Source organism: Carassius carassius, chromosome 17 (assembly GCF_963082965.1).
Source record: "Carassius carassius chromosome 17, fCarCar2.1, whole genome shotgun sequence".
NCBI classification, from domain to species: Eukaryota; Metazoa; Chordata; class Actinopteri; order Cypriniformes; family Cyprinidae; genus Carassius; species Carassius carassius.
In genome coordinates, this window is record NC_081771.1 from 32,377,549 (window position 1) to 32,395,700 (window position 18,152).

Here is an 18,152-nt window from a genome sequence, read left to right on the forward strand (position 1 = left end):
ATTTTATCTTGTTTTATTTCTCCGCTGTACTGCTTCACTGACGGTGTGTTTTGGCAAAAGTAGGGAGCAGGAAAGAGTAGGACAGACAGACCGTTCACATGTTGCTGCTTCACTCGGTTCCTCTTGTTTCCTCTGGAATGTTAACAGGCTGAACCCTCACAAGTCATCGGTTCTGGGTAACGGTCTCGTAATCCCAATATCTAGGTGATGTAATTGAAGGGTTTTGAAATAATTTGAGACGAGTTTTTCTGGTTTTCTCTTTCATAGTCTCCAGTTTGGATGATCATCAGCCCACATTATTATTTTATTTTTTTAAATATTCATGTAACAGTGGAATTTCTAGTTAAAAAAACAATCACGATTATGTGAACTAAATCAGGCAAATCATGCCACTCTTTCATTCCCGTGAAACTCTGCTAATGACATAATAATAAAGGTCCATATGCTCTAAAACAACTAATATTTTTTTTTTATCTATATATGTTTATCTTCCAATACATGGAATACTGTATACTGTATGAACGTATGAAAACAAAACCTTTGTAACTAATAAAGTACTCAAACCATTTATTTATGACCATTTTAATTTGATTGTCATTTGCATTGGTTCATGAGATTTCTTTTACACATTAAAGCCTTTAAGTTTGCAGTTTTGTATCTTTGCAATTTTGTCAGAATTTCAATTTTGTTTTTATTTTTATTTTTTTTAATTTGTGATTCACCTTGCAGATGGTTGACTTGGTTCTAGGCTTATAACTGCTTAACCAAGACTTTAAGATAAATCCTTATGAGACAAATCCATGAGCCAAGGTTGCTGAGGAAAGCTGTTGCTTTATTGTAGAAAAACATGCTTTTTTGTGGCTAAAAATCAGTGTAAATTCAATGAAAATCAGTAAAATCACAATTATTGTGACAAACATCTCTCAAGGTATTCATTTTAATAGTTACATTTTTACAGGCAAACACAGAATGTTGCAGTTGTGTTGCTACAGTGTTTTGTTTGGTTGCTATGGTGTTCTGAGTGGTTGCTGGGTGATTTCGGTCTTATTCAAAGATATTTAGATCAGATAATGGGTTCATGTTTTGATTTGTTTTACTGTAGAAACTGTGGTATTTTGGGGGAATATTGTGCAACTGTTATGCATACAGTGACTCATCTGTGTGTACTGCTGGATAAACACGTGTGTTCAGTTTTGCATGCAGTTAGTTTGTCTGGGGCTTATTTTCTGTTTAATTATTGTGATAATGAGCTGTGAAATGACCCTGTCATCGCTGACTGGCCACTTCCTGTGCACTCGTGTTTTCCTTCCCATCCTGTTTAACATGTCAGTTTAATATCGGTATTCAAACAGCTCAATATGAAACAATTTGCTTGAATATATCATATTTAAATATATTGATTATAATATTTAAATATAGAATATTTAAAAAAAATTAATAATTCCAATTTCAGTTCTTTGTCTAAGTGTCTTTTCCAAGTAAAAAAAATTACACTCAATATTTCTTAAAGTAGAAATTTGGTATAGAAACAGTTTTTTTACTCAGTCAGAAGTAGTAAATTTCACAAACAAGCAGCAAAGAATGCATTGAATTAAATTTTGAATTTTGAATTGAATTTTGACGCATAAAAACGGAAACGTACGTAAATTGTTTTTAACATTTTTACAGTATGGAAAGTCTTGTCGAGCATGCTGCACTGTGGGATTGAGTGTTTGTGTGCAGTTGTTATCAAATGTAGCACATCATTTGGATATGCATATTGTGCAGAGAATGCGTATTGTACTCATTATTTTTTTCAATTGTAAAATATGCCATTTTTTTCACAACTGAGGCTACTGGATTATATTGCTTCTGTGTGTGTTTTATACACGTCTGTTTCGGAGTGTATTCTGTGTGTATTGGCGCTCCATCTGAGAGGCTCGTGCTGTAATTGATATGCCACAAGTAATAAATCAGCCGGCCGCCTGCCACCACTCGCCATTATCTGAGGAGACTGGTTTAGAGGTCTGTCCGCAGTGTGTGGACGTGAATTTATAGTCTGTTTTTTAAAGCAGAGGGGCTGTGAGACGACTCTCAGAGTAACGTGTCCTCAGACAGCTGTGGGAAAAATGGAGAATGAATTGACTTCCATAACTGTGTCTCATGTTCCTGATGCTGAAATGTACTCCAGCGCTTGTTTTGTTGGTGTGAGGTGGTTTCTAGGAAGAATCTCGTGAAACCTGTCAGGAACATCTTTTGCCCAAAGCGTGAAGTGTTTTTTTTTTCATGTTGCATTTCTATGATGGTGTTGCGGTTGTTAATTAAATTTTTTTTTATGTTCAATTAATATTTAAAAAGTGTTTCTGTTTATTAGTTTTTGGATGTTTGTACATAAATAAAGGTTCTATGACTGTGATGTGTTTGCACAATAGTCTGTCTGCGGTTTTTAGGCAGATCGTGTGCAAGCGGCTCATTTGACACAACTGATGCCAATGATAATATTGAGCTAGACTGAGATCCGTGACGCAAATCACAACTTCAGTGAAAATGACAGCTTGTTTGGGCATACACATATATATTCAGTGGCTGTTTCACTCATTTGGCACTTGTGGATTCATTGATTGGTGTCATTTAAGCAGTTACTGATCATCTGAAGTGCAGGTACTCATGGGAAATCGGCAAATCTAAAAGTGGAAGATGAGAACACAAGATGAAAGAAAGCCTTCAGGGATGTTAGACAAGAATTTATTTTATCTCTTGATGAGATTGATAATTCTGCTCTGTTGTCAGTACTTTCTGAGGCGTTTATGGAGACATTCTTTCATTTATATTTTCACGTTCATTCGTTTCAATACTCATGCTCACTCATATCTCTAAACTCGCTACAAATACTTATGTGTTGACTGCTTTAACGGTTTCATTTCCAGATAGCAGTAAGAGGACACAGATGCACTTTGGTTTGATATTTAAAGTCCACTCTGTAATGACAGATCAGCTCAAATAAAGAGAAATGAGGTTTAGGAATCTCATACATGTTTCTACCTCCTTCCGATTTTCTTTCAATCTATATTTCACACACTTGTTGCAAAGAAGTATTACACATAGTAAACCAACAGACACAAAATATAACCTATGACTTGCCTTAATGTGGTGGTAGTACCATAGTAAAGTGAGGGTAATGGAATGGTACTGAATGGTTCATTTACTTTTGTAGAATACCACGGTACTACCATGGCATAACATGCTTGAATATATTTCCAGAATATATTCTGGAAAATTAACAGAATAATTCTCAATTTCTATATAAAATACGATAGCAGCTCATCTCTGAAATGGAATCGTTTTAGTTGGTTGGTCCTCTGCTGATAGACAAAGTGATACTTTCATTTTTCTGGTCCACTTTGGTGCATGTTTCTGGATCTGTGTGGAATGAAGCCACTTCCCATCATCCCGTCCTTGGGGAATGATGGATTGATAAGAAGGCCCTCAATCACCCCAACAGGAAAAAAGCAATGGAGATAAGAAATGGGCAAAGAAAAGGAGAGAGAATGGAAAACATTCTTCCTATTTTCCCTCTGCTTTATCTACCCTTTTTATTTCCTTTATCTTTCACAGTTTTCGCTTGCCTCCGGCTCTCTCCTGTCGCTGAGATTTTCCAGTTTTTGTAGTTCTGTCTCCCATTTTTTCCCCCAGTGGAAATGAAGTTGAACTCAGATTTGTTTTTGTTTGTTTGTTTGTTCCATCATCAGCAGAATCACAGTCTGTTTTTCTAAAAATTAAGTTGGTAATTATTTTTTTATCAGGTGCTTTTATCCAAAATAACTACAGGTATAGTTTCTCAGGTGCAGCCTTGAGCTAAGTTTCATGTATGCCATTTTGAGTTACCAGATCTTTATTAAGTGTGATATCAGTCCTGGGTTTGTTGTAGGGCTGCAACTAATGATTATTTTGATAATCGATTAGTTGGCCGATATTTTTTTCGATTAATCAGATTAAAACCCCTATTTTCTTTTAATTTTACTGACAAAAACACACTATTCCACATTCTGTCCAATGTCCTTAAAACAAATGTGCCAACTGAATGCAATGAAAACATATAGTGCTTAATTTATTAGACCACCTGTTAGGGCTGGGCGATATGTGATCATGCGCATCTAGTCAGTAAATCTGGTTCCATGATTACCTCTAAATCGCCATCACCTGCTTTCAAATAGAGCGGCATTTAATAGACAGAGCCGTAGATCACTGACAAGCTACGCAATATCGCGTTCATTATCAAAGGTGATTCATCAGTGGCCATCCAGAGCCGCTTTTGAGGAACACTGGTCTAAACTTATGACCCAGATACTACTGGTCTAATTTTATGGCCCATCTATTACTAATAATTGGTTTATTGCATATTTTTAGTACAGCAAACTGATCTGTCACTACCTTCCAACAGAATACTGGATCGTATAATCATGGAGTACAGAAAAAATAATAATTTTCACAATGCACCGATGTGGAATTCTTTCTGGTTTTTCACTGCAATCTGTGATCTCAGAGCAGTGAATTAGAATAATTTTGATTTGACTTGAAACAGCACAATATAATTGTCTTGCCCCTGTAAAGTTCAGAACAACTTCAAGCATTTCAGACCTCAAAGACTTACTTTAGACTTGCTCGGTTTCAGGGCTCTTTTAAAGGTGCACTGTTATGTACTTGCATACTTCATCTACACAAAGCTGCTGTCAGACGCTTGTGATGATGGATGTCTTATGCCAGTATTGATCCAAGACCAACTCTACAGCTGCGGTGTTGCATAGTGAAGAGTTTGTATAAAGTGAATCTACAAATCCATCTTCACCCCCAAAGCTATCAGTCTCCGTAAATAAAAATTGACACGGTTCACCTCATTAAACCACGTAATTCTAAATGATTTGTGGCAAAATGAAAGATGTTGTCTTTACTCTCTTTCCTCACTGTTTGACTTTGAGAAATAATGCATAATTAATCGATTATGTTCTATTTGCACTCATAATGTTTTTTTTTTTTTTTTTTTTTTGCCCTGCAGGAGCCCCGGACGAGGAATTGAGGTGGATGCTGAAGTGGATGACTGTTTTGTGAGAAGGCAAGGAAGCATTGAATCAATAAAGCCTGTGCTTCCCCCCTTCCTTGTTTGTTGAGTTTATTTAAAAGCCCCCAATTGAAGACATAGAGTGGACCACCATATCCTTCGCTTGTGAGGGCCAGCGCAGATATGTGGCCTCAGCAGGGGCCGCAATGCTTTGTAAGCCCAAGGACTGCGGTTCTCCTTGGGCTTCTGACCGTGTGCATCTCCCCTCACCTTTCTGAAGGATCCTCAGAGCCATTTAGGTCCTTCTCACCTTCTGACTGGGGTCTAACGCATTTAGCCATCCATAACAAGACAGGGGATGTGTATGTTGGCGCGGTAAACTGGATCTACAAGCTTTCTAGTAACTTGACCAAGTTGAGGAGTCATATGACAGGTCCCGTAGTAGACAACGAGAAATGCTATCCACCTCCAAGTGTACAGTTATGCCCCCATGACCTTGCCCCAAATAGTAATGTGAACAAGCTGCTACTAATAGACTATTCCCAAAACCGACTCATTGCTTGTGGAAGCACCTCACAAGGCATATGTCAGTTTCTACGACTGGATGATCTTTTCAAGCTTGGTGAGCCACACCACCGTAAGGAACACTACCTCTCCAGCGTCATTGAGTCGGGAACCATGTCTGGGGTCATCATCTCTGAGGGTCAAATCAGCAAGCTATTCATTGGAACTCCCATTGATGGTAAATCAGAATACTTCCCAACTCTTTCGAGCCGTAAGTTGATGGCCAATGAGGAGGATGCGGACATGTTTAGCTTTGTCCACCAGGATGAGTTTGTCTCCTCCCAGCTGAAGATCCCCTCGGATACGCTGTCCAAATTCCCAACGTTCGACATCTACTACATATACAGCTTTAGCAGTGAACAGTTTGTCTACTACTTGACCTTGCAGCTGGATACCCAACTTACTTCTCCTGATGCCAGTGGGGAACAGTTTTTCACCTCGAAGATCGTACGACTTTGTATCGACGATCCCAGGTTCTACTCCTACGTAGAGTTCCCAATCGGTTGCACCAAAGATGGCGTAGAGTATCGACTGATCCAGGATGCCTACTTGGCCAAACCCGGAAAGCAACTTGCAAACTCTTTAGGAGTGTCCGAGCAAGAGGACATATTGTTTACAGTCTTCTCTCAAGGCCAGAAGAACCGGGCCAAACCCCCAAAAGAGTCGGCACTCTGCCTGTTCACGCTAACAAAAATAAAAGAGAAGATCAAGGAGAGAATTCAGTCATGCTATAGAGGAGAGGGCAGGCTGTCTTTGCCCTGGCTGCTCAACAAGGAGCTACCATGCATCAACTCGGTAAGTCCACTCTCTGATAGCAGGCCATTAAGACACACTGCATGGCTACAACGATTGATTTGTTGGGTAGGATGAATGGGTGTGCTTCAGTAATGTCCCCTGCCAGAGTTCAACTTCCATTATCTTGGTGCAAAGGGTGATTATGATTAGATATAAGTGGAGAAGTTGTAGATCAGACTACAGTTGTGAGGCTGGGAACGTTAAGGAGTGGCATAGTAAAGTCCTCTAGATGACTAGAGTCTACTTATTGGGTCGGTGATTGCAAATGTAAGGATAAGAGAAAGACTACTGTATGATCATTGTCAAAAACTTAGACTATTACCTTGTGTTTAACTGTGTCTGATAGTCTAACTTAACTTACATTGTTGTAGAATATAAATATCACAAGCACTTTTGCTGTCACCCACCTCCTGTTTCCTTTTGCGTCCATCCTCTCTCGTTGTCTTTCTCCCAAGTGCTTCCATTATTCAGTCAGACAGGAACATCATTAGGGGAGTTGAGTAAATTTCATGAGTTGCTCTCTCGCTCATGCTATCTAATTCATTTAGCGAGGCTTGATCCCATCTTCTCTGCCATCAGAGTCCGCTGGGACCAGGGCTTTCTTTTCGTCCTCTCGTTCGCTCGCTCTTAATCTATCTCTCTTCATTCGTCTCTGTTCGTCTCACTCGCTCTCTTTCTTGGGGCTTTCAGTGGCAAAGAATGGCTTTCATTTAACCAAGCACTCAAAGATGAATATCCCCATTTTTATTTTTCTGACTCATTCCAAATTGGTTTGATCTTTGCTCTTTCTTTATATTCAAAGTCTATCAGTAGAGTTCTAAGCGGGTGGAATAATAGGGAATGGAAGACATTTTTTTGAAGCAAAACAGAGATCTAGAGTGGCTAAATGTGTGATGTCTGAATACTTCAACACTAGAAATCATCCAAAGCTCAGTATTTTTTGTTTCATAAAATTAAAATATATAATAATGGGCTCTTCGCATTGCTCTTACCACTGGCTTAGTATCTTTGAAATCTTTGCTTATGGCCATTTTTAATCCTGCTATGCCTGGCCTTTACATAACTGAGCTTAAATTTCAGTCCTAAAATTCTACAGTGTGAAACAATTTAGGCAAATCCTATAGATGGTTGACTAGTCGTCCAACGAACAAGTTAATTAGTGATTCAGTGGCAATTACAGTGCTGCTTTTAAAACCTCTTCAACCCTGAGCGGTTGAATGAACAAGTTTCACTCTGAGTCCAAATGCTCAGGTTTCATTGAAGTGCATCAATCTGCATCCAGGATGCATACAGGGGTGTTATGCTAGTGTTATGCTAGTTTTTTTTAGAGCCTTTCATATGACACAAACATTTATATTTCAGTTTCAAAAAGCCCTTTTAAAGAAAGTTGCTTATTTTTGCCATCTAAATAGAAATCTAAAGTGTCTGCTTATCTTTTGCACAGTCTGTGGTGGAAAATGTAAATCATGTTTAAAAAATATTATTTCTAAACAAATCAAAGAAAACCTTTAGCAGATTCAAATGGGCTTAAGGTTTTTAAAACCACAACACAAACATATTGACATATTGTTTGGCTTTCATAATGAACATCAAAGGAATAATTAATTAAAATATTATAATTCTGTCATTAACTGACCTAAAGATGGATGTCAAATGAGTTTGCAGTGACATAATGGTTTAGTAAATGATTACACTTTCTGGGTTTTAGATTAACTGTTCCTTCTGATTATAATTTGTTCAATTTGGTTGTTGTTGGCGTGCTGCTTGACGTCAGTGATTAAGTACATCGCTAATTAACCGCCGCTCCTGTAATGTGTTCTTACTCACAGGGACAGAAATTAGCTGTTTAAATTTCATCAGAACAGAATGCAGAAAATCTGGTGCTGCTCAAATGATTCACGCTGATCAGATCAGACAGCACGTTGTTTAATATAACTTGTTTAACGCTTAAAATCTAAACATAGTTTACACAGTCACATGTCTCTCTCTGTCTCGCTCTCCCTCTGGAATGTGGTGTTTGGTTTCGCCTCTGCCCCGAGCAGACACATAATCAGCAGTCTGAAAACATCTCGCACACACTCACACATGTCTATTGTTGTGAGGTTATATGTGTGTGTGTGTGTGTATTGGTATTTCCCTCTGAAACATGTTTAGTCCTGCATTCGTTTTCACCTCACTAGTAAAGTGTGAATGTTTGTTCGTGTGTCTGAGAGAATGTAATTACTTTAGCACACACACTTTTGAGTGAATGCAATGCTCATCTTGTCTGTGTGACCCATGAGGATTGAGAGAACACTGCATCAAATCAGCTGTCAATCAAGTGTGAAATAGCAGTGGGACTAAAGCCCTGATCCTAAATGCAAAAAAGAATAATAGGCTCTCATGACCTTCTGAGAGGCCTGCTTTGGGCCAAATTATTACAAATGATCACATACATATATTATGTTGGGTAAGATGATCACCATGTTTAGAATGACACCATCATATCTAAAAATGTGATATTAATCATATCATATAACAAAATATAATTCGTTTTTTTCTTCTGTAAATCTGTATCTTTAGATCTAGATCTCCTTCAATGCTTTCAGAATGTTTACTTTTTTATTATTTTGCTTCTGTATTTTAAAATATTTTGATTTTTTATAATAACATTTTAATGACATTTATTAATTGAACAAAAAATAGTACAAACTTTGCTAACGTGATTATTTTGAACAAGTGTTAACTTAGACATTACGATTAATGTGCCTTTAGCCCCATTGTACTTTTTTTTACAAAGGAGGCAATTCTATAATGCATTGCATCACGCTTAGTGAAAAACTCCATCTAGTACAAATTTCTGTTATGTTTTTTTGTACACCGCTTCACAGGGATTTCTTTTATGCTAATAGTTTAAAGTCTGACTACACAAGGCTGATATTTAAATAAGCTCAGCTCATGATGGCATGAAGATGTTGAATTAAATTACTTTTGATGTTTTCAAAGCGATAAATAAATCCCCCAGCCGAGCTTTCAGTGTGTGTGCGCGAGTGTCTGACTGCTTGACATCAGGTTTTTAGCTCAGAGGAGAAAAAGTGAGTGTGCTAAGTGAATTGATGCCCGTCTGACTCCTTCCTCTTTCTTTTCTTCTCTTTCCTTTCTTCCTGCTGTGAGCTAGAGATTCTTCTGGATGGATTAAGACAGAAAGAAAAACAAAGAGAAAAGGGGAGGTGAAGAGGGAAAGACAGAGAAAGTTATTGATGTGTGTCTGGGCGGATTTAGAGGACACACACACACACACACGTTTACTTAGCCTTCTGAATGAGCAAATACCACAGGCTGTTGATTATATATAAAGCAAAGACTAACCTAAACTCTGATCCTAAAAGAAAATTTCACAACATTTAGTTTAAATCATTTTTAGCTTTGTGACCAGAGGAAGGTTTTGTCAGATTTAGCTCACTTCAGAAGTTTTCTTTTCCAAGATACAGCTGTAAAGTGTGGCAAGTTAGCCAAAAATATTTTGCCCTTTAAACATTTTTTGAAAACTCTAAGTAATGTTTGTTCAAACTTTCAAAATACATGGTGGAAAAGTGGCATTTTGTGAATGGATGGCATTCACGTTCTGTTCTTTCTTTGGAGTTCTGTGGGCACAGATTCCATCAGCGAGGAACTTCCTGTACACTGGCAATAAAACGGAACAGGATTCTGGAAGTAAACAATCCATTTGGAATCTCTGTGTATATCGATAATGATATAGATTGAGCTTCAGGTTAAGTAAGAAAGGCTTCTTTAGAAATTTCCACAGTTTCAACAAACATATTGTGCAGCACAACAGTTTACAACATTGATAATAATCAGAAATGTTTCTCGAGCAGCAAATCAGCATATTAGAATGATTTCTGAAGATCATGTGACACTGAACATAAAGCTTTGATCACAGATTTGAATTACATTTTAAATTGTAATATTTCACAATTTTTACTATATTTTAAATCAAATGAATGGTAGGGTATATATCACATAAATAACAGATACTTAAAAATAGCAGTGTGTTTGAAAAAAAAAAACAGTAAATTTTGTTTTACAATTATTGTAAATACTGTATCTGTTAGGGTTTTCCCACTCTCTAACTTTCACGTCCTCACGACCTCTTTCCAGGGTTTCCTGCAATACAGTGACCTTGCGTTTCCATTATGTCATCCATGTGATAAATAACCTTATCGCTGTGTGTGTGTGTGTGTGTGTGACTTCCACTAATATTGTTTTTAGGAAAACCCGCCCTGACAGTCCGTCTGACCTTTAGGTGGAGTCCCTTTCTCTAACCCTCCCTCCGTTTGTCTCTTCCAGCCTCTCCAGATCGATGATAACTTCTGTGGGCAGGATTTTAACCAGCCTCTAGGGGGCACCAGCACTATCGAGGGCATCCCGCTCTTCATAGACAAAGACGACGGAATGACTTCGGTAGCTGCTTACGACTACCGCGGAAACACAGTGGTTTTCGCAGGAACACGCAACGGCCGAATGAAGAAGGTAAGAGTCGTAGAGTTTCACATCTTATGGTCTTTTCATACTCTGTGTCCATTATTGGTATCTTTTTTATTTTTTTTATTTTAAGAGAACCTCTTTGTTTGGTTGACTTCACCCATTGTGGAAAGCAAGAAAATTGGTATTTTGTAAAGGGTTCATGATGCAATCTTTGTGTTTTGTGTTGTACTTTCATTTAAAGTTGCTATGATGTTGGAGAATTGTTGGGCTTTGAGAAGCGGAAACCGTCAGCCAATTAGTTAAACTGACAAAACTGTTAAAGGGGACATTAAATCAAGTTTAGTTTCTTCATGTGTGACTGATTTATTGATGAAAATTATCCAAGAAATTTATTTTTTCATTTTTCACACAAATTAATTTACTCTACTACTTCAGATTTAATAGAAAATGTCAACCAACCAGTTAAACTGACAAAACCGTTAAAGAGAACATGAAATCAAAAACGATCCCATTTAGTTTCTTAATAGATGTTCCTGCTTTTATTTTGAAAGATTTATCTGATTTCTTCTGATACCGCTTTTCATCAGATATCACTTAGGCTTGAACTGTTGGTTAAAGTTAACAATGGCAAATGCTGTTTTAATGTTGCCTTTAAAACTAAAGCATGTTGTTATCCAGTGATGAATTCTGATTAGCTTCAGTTGTTGTGCTCGGGACTGTAATTACTTATTAAACAGTGTAGATGTCTACAGCAGACATTTGGAGATGATTGAGACATTGCATGCGACAACATAGCATTCACATTAAATGGATTTCTTATGTTTATGTTATTTGTAAGTCTTTTTGAAAAACAGCTGGAGATTGAGACATTTCTGAACTGGGACAGTGTGCTTTAGCTCAAGTATTCAAGGATTTATTTTTGCAATTTGGAGGTGTGAAATGTGCAGCATGCATCAGGTGGGTGAGTGTATGATGAGCTCAGAATGAGGTGCTTTCACCATATTGTGTGTGTGTGTTCACACTCACTGGAGCATCACATGATGGATTCACTGAGATGTGAAATAGAGGACAGACTCTGTCCATCCCTGAGAGACGGACTGAAGATGTGAATGAAATACCCAGCAGCTTAATGTTATGTATGACAGTCTGTCACAGAAGAGCTCTTCTCACACAGCATCGTCCTCTACTGCGTGTCTTTGGTTTGTAGTATTAGGACTCTTTTCATATTTAGTCTTTCAATGTGAACCTAAATCAATCCAGAATCAGAGTTTGCTGTAATTGTTTGATTTGAAAGTGTTTTTCAGATCTTGGGCATCAGCCACTGTAGTTATGTGTAATTTACATGCTTTCATGTTCCCTTATGCATCTTAATTTTTAATGTAGAAGTAAGCTATTTACTGTGAATGAATAAAGTGCAGTAAACCTTAAAATTATTTGCAATGCAAAAAAGAGTGCTTATGATTGCGGTAATAAATTAAAATAATGTTATAACAAATGCCAATTTGCAATATCGAGCAGCATAACAGGCTAGCATATAATACAAAAATAATATTATTTTTGTACAGTTACAATAACTGGAAACATCACACATTCAAGATATGCCAGTGTCTGCTCCTATATTAAAAATAAGTGGCTGACCGATATATCGGCCGATATTTAACATTTTTATTTGCCCAGATTTATCAAATTATTTTGTCTTCAATGTGATTCATTTAAAAATTAAAAAATGTAAAAACATATATATATATACATATATACATATATATACATAATATACATATATATATATATATATATATATATATATATATACATATATATATTTTAGTACATATGTAAAATAAATTTAGTTGCACAACTGCTTATCTTTAAATTGAATAGTGTGATGTGATAAACATCGCCTTGGCCATCAAAAAACGTATCGGTTGACCATTACTCTTATACATTATTCTTAGCTGTTTCGGCACGAGGAACCCTTCTTGAACTTTTTCCGTCTGGGTTTACCGCGCTAGACAATTCAGTCTGGTCAAATCAAGAACAGATGGACAGGCCAACTGGGCCGAACACACACACACACACACATGAAGTCTGAAGTCACAGTAAAGTCGGCAGCCTCACTCTCTCTGTAATAATGTTGTTAATTATGGCTCCAAACTGCTGCGGATTCCTCTGTTGAGCTTTTCTGGTCTTGAGTGTCAATAGCAGGTGTTTTTGTCCTCTTACCACACACCCAGAATTCAGTGTCAAATATAAAGCAAAACGAATATAAACAGTGATTTGGATGCATATTGTGTCATCGGACGCTAATCCTGAGGGTTGATTTGAGTTTTGCTATTTTTAGAAGTTAAACTTCTTGTAAGCTCAGGACAGTTTATTGAGACACTTGACACTTGATCTTGCTACATATACATACAGTATGCATAGAGAGAGAGAGATACAGTTTACATAGAGATACAGAGATTACAGTATGTTTTATTTATTTATTTTAAAGTTACTTTATGTAACCAAATCTTCACAACAAATCATACAATCCATCTTAATTTAAAATCCATTTAAAAAAAATTTTAGTATAGGTAAAAAAAAAAAAAAAAATCTGTGTACAAAACATCTTAATAATTCCATACTTTAAAACCCTCAATATTATTTATTAATTTGTTAAACATAAATTCATGTCTTATTCTTGCTTTAATAAGACTTCTGAAAGTACCATCCACATAATTTCCTTCCTTCCCTTCTACTTTTTTCCTTCTAGTTAGAACAATAACAATAACATTTAATAAACGCCCCTTTTCCTACTTTCCTTCCAATATTTAACACCTTAAATAAAACCAACATTGTTTAAAACAACCTTGAAACCTATAAAAATGTATTGAAGCCTTAAAAAAGATTACAATACAAAAAACAATGGAATATTGTTTCTCTATTTCCACATAAAGGAAACTTACTTTCAACAGACCGGTTAATAATGCATATAAATGCATTCACAGCAACAATTCTATGTAGTAATTTACATTGCAATTCTCCAATAATTTTGGTCAGTGTTGGTTTATACAATATTCTCCATTCAGGTTTACAATTATCATCAACCCCAAAACGTGATTTTCAAGGGATATCGGTTTTACTCTTGAGCTTATCTTTGTTTTTTAACACTTTTACACGCATCTCATAAAGGTGTTTTCTCCACACCTAAGCATATTTCCAAACCAATATTGTATCTGATCATTAAACTCCTCTCTTCTTTAGTTAAAAGTATTTTAACTGTCCAAGAAAGCTCCAGCTATCCTCCTTGATTTTATTCCCAGACACTGCATGTTGCATCAACTCTGTCAAAGTTGCATTCACAAATGTCCAACAATTGCCACAAGGTGACCACTTTCTCATTGACCAAACTTTGGATTATATCAGAAAATGACTTTTCACCAATGTCCAATCTTGCTCCTCCCACTAAAAGTTCCTTCAGGAGCCAAACCAATGACAATGCAGGTGTCTTCCTTGATATTGTAATAAAACTCCATGCTTTTAAAATACTGTAACAATGTAAGGGTAGATCTTTCTAGTCTTTGTCCACCCACTTGGTCCAAAAAATATTTTTAGCGAGTCCCATTAACCACACTCTCCATTATGAGATTTGCTCCAGCCTCTCGTGTATTATTTTTACCATAAATGACTTTTTTGCACAAGCTGTAACCTGAACGCTGTTTTTCTACTTTCTAGGTGACCAAGCCCTTGTCCCCCTTCATTTCTTGGTAGAAATAAAACACATTGTGGAACCCAGTGCAACTTGCCCCCCATATGACATTTAGAGTAAAAATTACCCATTTTACATAGAATATAGCATCCCTGGTAGGGAACACTCCTGTCTTATCCCTCTATTAGCTCCAAAAGGAGCACTTAAACCACCATTGACCTTTAAAATGCTTACAATGTCACCTATATAGCATTTTAATTAAATGTATAAATTCATGGGAAAAACCAAAAAGTATAAAACATTCTATAAATTCTTGTGCTCTACTCGATTGAAGGCTTTCTCCTGGTCCAAGGAAATGAGACCAAAATTTTGACCAGTCAATTTTGCCATTTCAAAAACATGAACTCTGTGTACAGTGATGCTATCAATTATATTTCAGGCAAGTGAAAGCCGCCTTGTAATTAAAGTATATTACATTGTAAAATGCTCATAATCAATTACACTTATTTTTTCTATAGGTTACAACTTATAGAGATGGTAAACAAATTAAATATTAATTTTTTTAGTGTTCAATTTTTTTAAAATTTATTTTTACATATTTATGATTTAATTAATTATTAGCTTTTTGTCAACTCATAAATCCACTGCAGTGATTGAATTAATCCCAATTTGGGAAACCCTGGATTGGTGTAATTTTCCATATGGTACATGTATTAGCAAGTTCAAAACAAGTTAGATAAAAAGTTATTAGTATTAATCAGAAGTAAAAAGCTTTTTACATTAAACCCTTAATATTTAAGTAGAGTTTGTACTCCATTCATTAATTATTCCTCAAAGCATGTGTCTTTTCTTTTCATTTTTCGAGAGATTATTGTGATTTATAATTTTACCCCAACCCCCTTTTGGTTTTATCATCAGACAGCCAAATATTTTGTTCAGCTGTAGCTCAAACAGTAGAGCATACCGCTGGCAACGCTCAGGTCATGGGTTCAATTCCCAGGGAATGCATGAACTGGATAAAAGCATCCGCCAAATGCATCAATGTAAATGTAAAATGCTTCAAAAGGAAATGACTGTTTCAAATACTGTACATTTATTGTAGGTCCTCTATGCTCAGTCTCTCTCAAACACATAATTTTCTACAAATTTCCTCCTTCCGACAAGCGCAGTCTGCTCTGATTGGCCAACTGACCCAGTGCACTGTGATTGGCCGAACACTGCAAGCACTCGTCAGGAACGTAATGCCCCTTTCCATAATCATGAGCTTCATCTTTCAAAATAAATGTAAAGACAGTTGATAATGTTCTTAGTTTTACCATCAGTTCAAGCCTGTAAGGGGAACAGAATGGTGCCTTAGCAAACTCAGAATTGACCTCCTGTCCTAGGTTCACAAAACGATCGTTCTTAAAATACATTGCTGTTCTGTTGTAAGGAATCTTAAAGATTCCTAAATGCATCTATTTTCAGAAGGCCAAATAAAGTGCTCTTGCTTCCTCCTAGATGCACACACATCTCCCTGACATGACTGCTTCAACACTAACTGTGTTACTGAAGCCACGCCTCCTTTCTTTGCGTGAACATTTGGGCTGCATTAGGAAAATATTTCCACATAGTGATGTAGACGTGGGGGCAGGGTGCGATTTGTGAAAAAAACAGAGGGGGGGGGGTGTTTTGAAACATTTTAATTTGTGACGTCATGCGCTATTTAGCATATTTATGACGTAAGTGCGTCGTATTATATTGCCTCCTATGCTCACATACTACATTTAATTCAGCCATTTAATTCTCAATAAAACTGTTTTTATTACTATATTTTAATGTTTCTGTTGTCAGACAATGGAATGAATATTATAATGACTGAAACGCGGTCCATTAAGACTACATATCCAGCTCTCAAACATTAATCTGCACTAATGAAATCAAATACACATACGATAAAGTCAGTGGTTGTGCTGTGATTGATGTCGGCTATATTTGCATGAGAAATAGAGTTAGAAGCAACAGAATATTTTTTTTTTCACTGAAAGTGCTGCTCCTCTCTGCGATCGCTGAACACAGCAGATGCAGAGAGAGCGGCTCGCGCTGGGAAAGAGAGACCTCGCGCACTAGAGAGTCTCAGAGAAATAATGATTGCCCAAAAAGTTGCTAGATTTGTCGCTTGTCGCTTTTTTGGGGAAAAAAAAAATCGCTAAATCTAGCGACAAAGTGGCCAAGTTGGCAACTCCACTGCCCAGCGGACCGGCTACAACCGTTTCCAAGTGTTGAAAGGCTATTACTCGTGAGGTGTAACCAATCAGAGGACATTGAGCAAGTCTGCAGAGTGTTGAATACAGAGAGGCCAAAGTAGCGCATTTGAAAATAAAATTGACTTTAATCAAACCACGGATCCGTGATTAGTGGCGAGACGGATAACAAAACTTGTGTAGTAGCACTGATCACTTTTTTTGGGGGGGGGGATTAATTTATCCCCACCGGGGATAAAAAATAATTAAGCAGAGGCAGGGATACATTGACCAGAAAGGGGGAAATCCCACGCACCCCCCCGGCAAATCACACCCTGTGTGGGGGGATGTTTAAACAAGCTGTTTTAGGGGGGATTGGCAGAGTCTAAGATTTGGTAAAGAATATCTCTTTGGATTTGAGACTTTAGTCTTTGCAACTTTACAGATCTTTTTCTTGCACCAAGAGCTTGTAAGACTCCAAAGAGAAACCACTTTAATGAAATGGTAAAAACAGACAATTATAATAAAAGATGGGTGAATAACGCATTCTGGGAATACAATGCACACACACACACACACACACACACACACACACAGAGGAATGCTGTATTATCGCTCGTCTTACATGCAGTTCAAAGTGTTGGCTGTGATTGGAGCAGCGGAGGTTAATTACACACGTGTGTGCACATAGCAGCGCTGCTGGGTCTTGTGTGTGTTGTGCTGAGCTCTACACGTCTGTAATTAGTGTCTCAGCGTGAGATCTGGCTGAGAACATACACACACTCCGTCATAAACACACCGATTCACTCTGGCGTGTTTCCCTTTGAATGATTATTGATTATTACTCCGATTCATCAGCATAGATTAGACTGTGATGGATTATTACAGATGGCACTGTGTACGTTATGAGAATCAGCATCTGTTCATCTGTTGTTTGGCAGTGTTTTTGTGGATGATGCATGTTGGATGGTTGTTTTCATTTGGTGTTATACACTAACTTTAAACAGTTTGGAGCCAGTTGGTCTGTCTTTTTCTTCTTTTTTGATTTTCTTTTTTTTAATGAAGAAATTAATACTTTTAAATAATGCATCCATTCATCAATGATGCATTAAATGGATCAAAAGACAGGAAAGATGTGTAATATAAAAAAAGCATTCTGTTTAACAATAAATGCGGTTCTTTTGAGCTTTCTCTTGAATCAAAGAATCCTGAAAAATAAAATGTATCACGGTTTCCACAAGAATATTGTGCAGAACAACTGTGTTCAACATTGACAATAATCAGAAATGTTTCTTGAGCAGTAAATCATCATATTTTCATGATTTCTGAAGATCATGTGACACTGAAGACTGGAGGAATGATGCTGAAAATACAGCTGTGC

At 36.9% G+C, this 18,152-nt stretch overlaps 1 protein-coding gene across 1 annotated transcript in view; it reads left to right on the plus strand.

Moving 5' to 3' along the window:
* plxna1b (plexin A1b) overlaps positions 1-18,152 on the plus strand; it is a 144,519-nt gene that overhangs the window by 21,457 nt on the left and 104,910 nt on the right. The window contains exons 2-3 of the mRNA XM_059497742.1: positions 5,033-6,394; positions 10,724-10,906. Coding sequence (XP_059353725.1) covers positions 5,219-6,394; positions 10,724-10,906 — 1,359 coding nt within the window. The 5' untranslated portion in view covers positions 5,033-5,218. The remainder of the gene's footprint in view (positions 1-5,032; positions 6,395-10,723; positions 10,907-18,152) is intronic.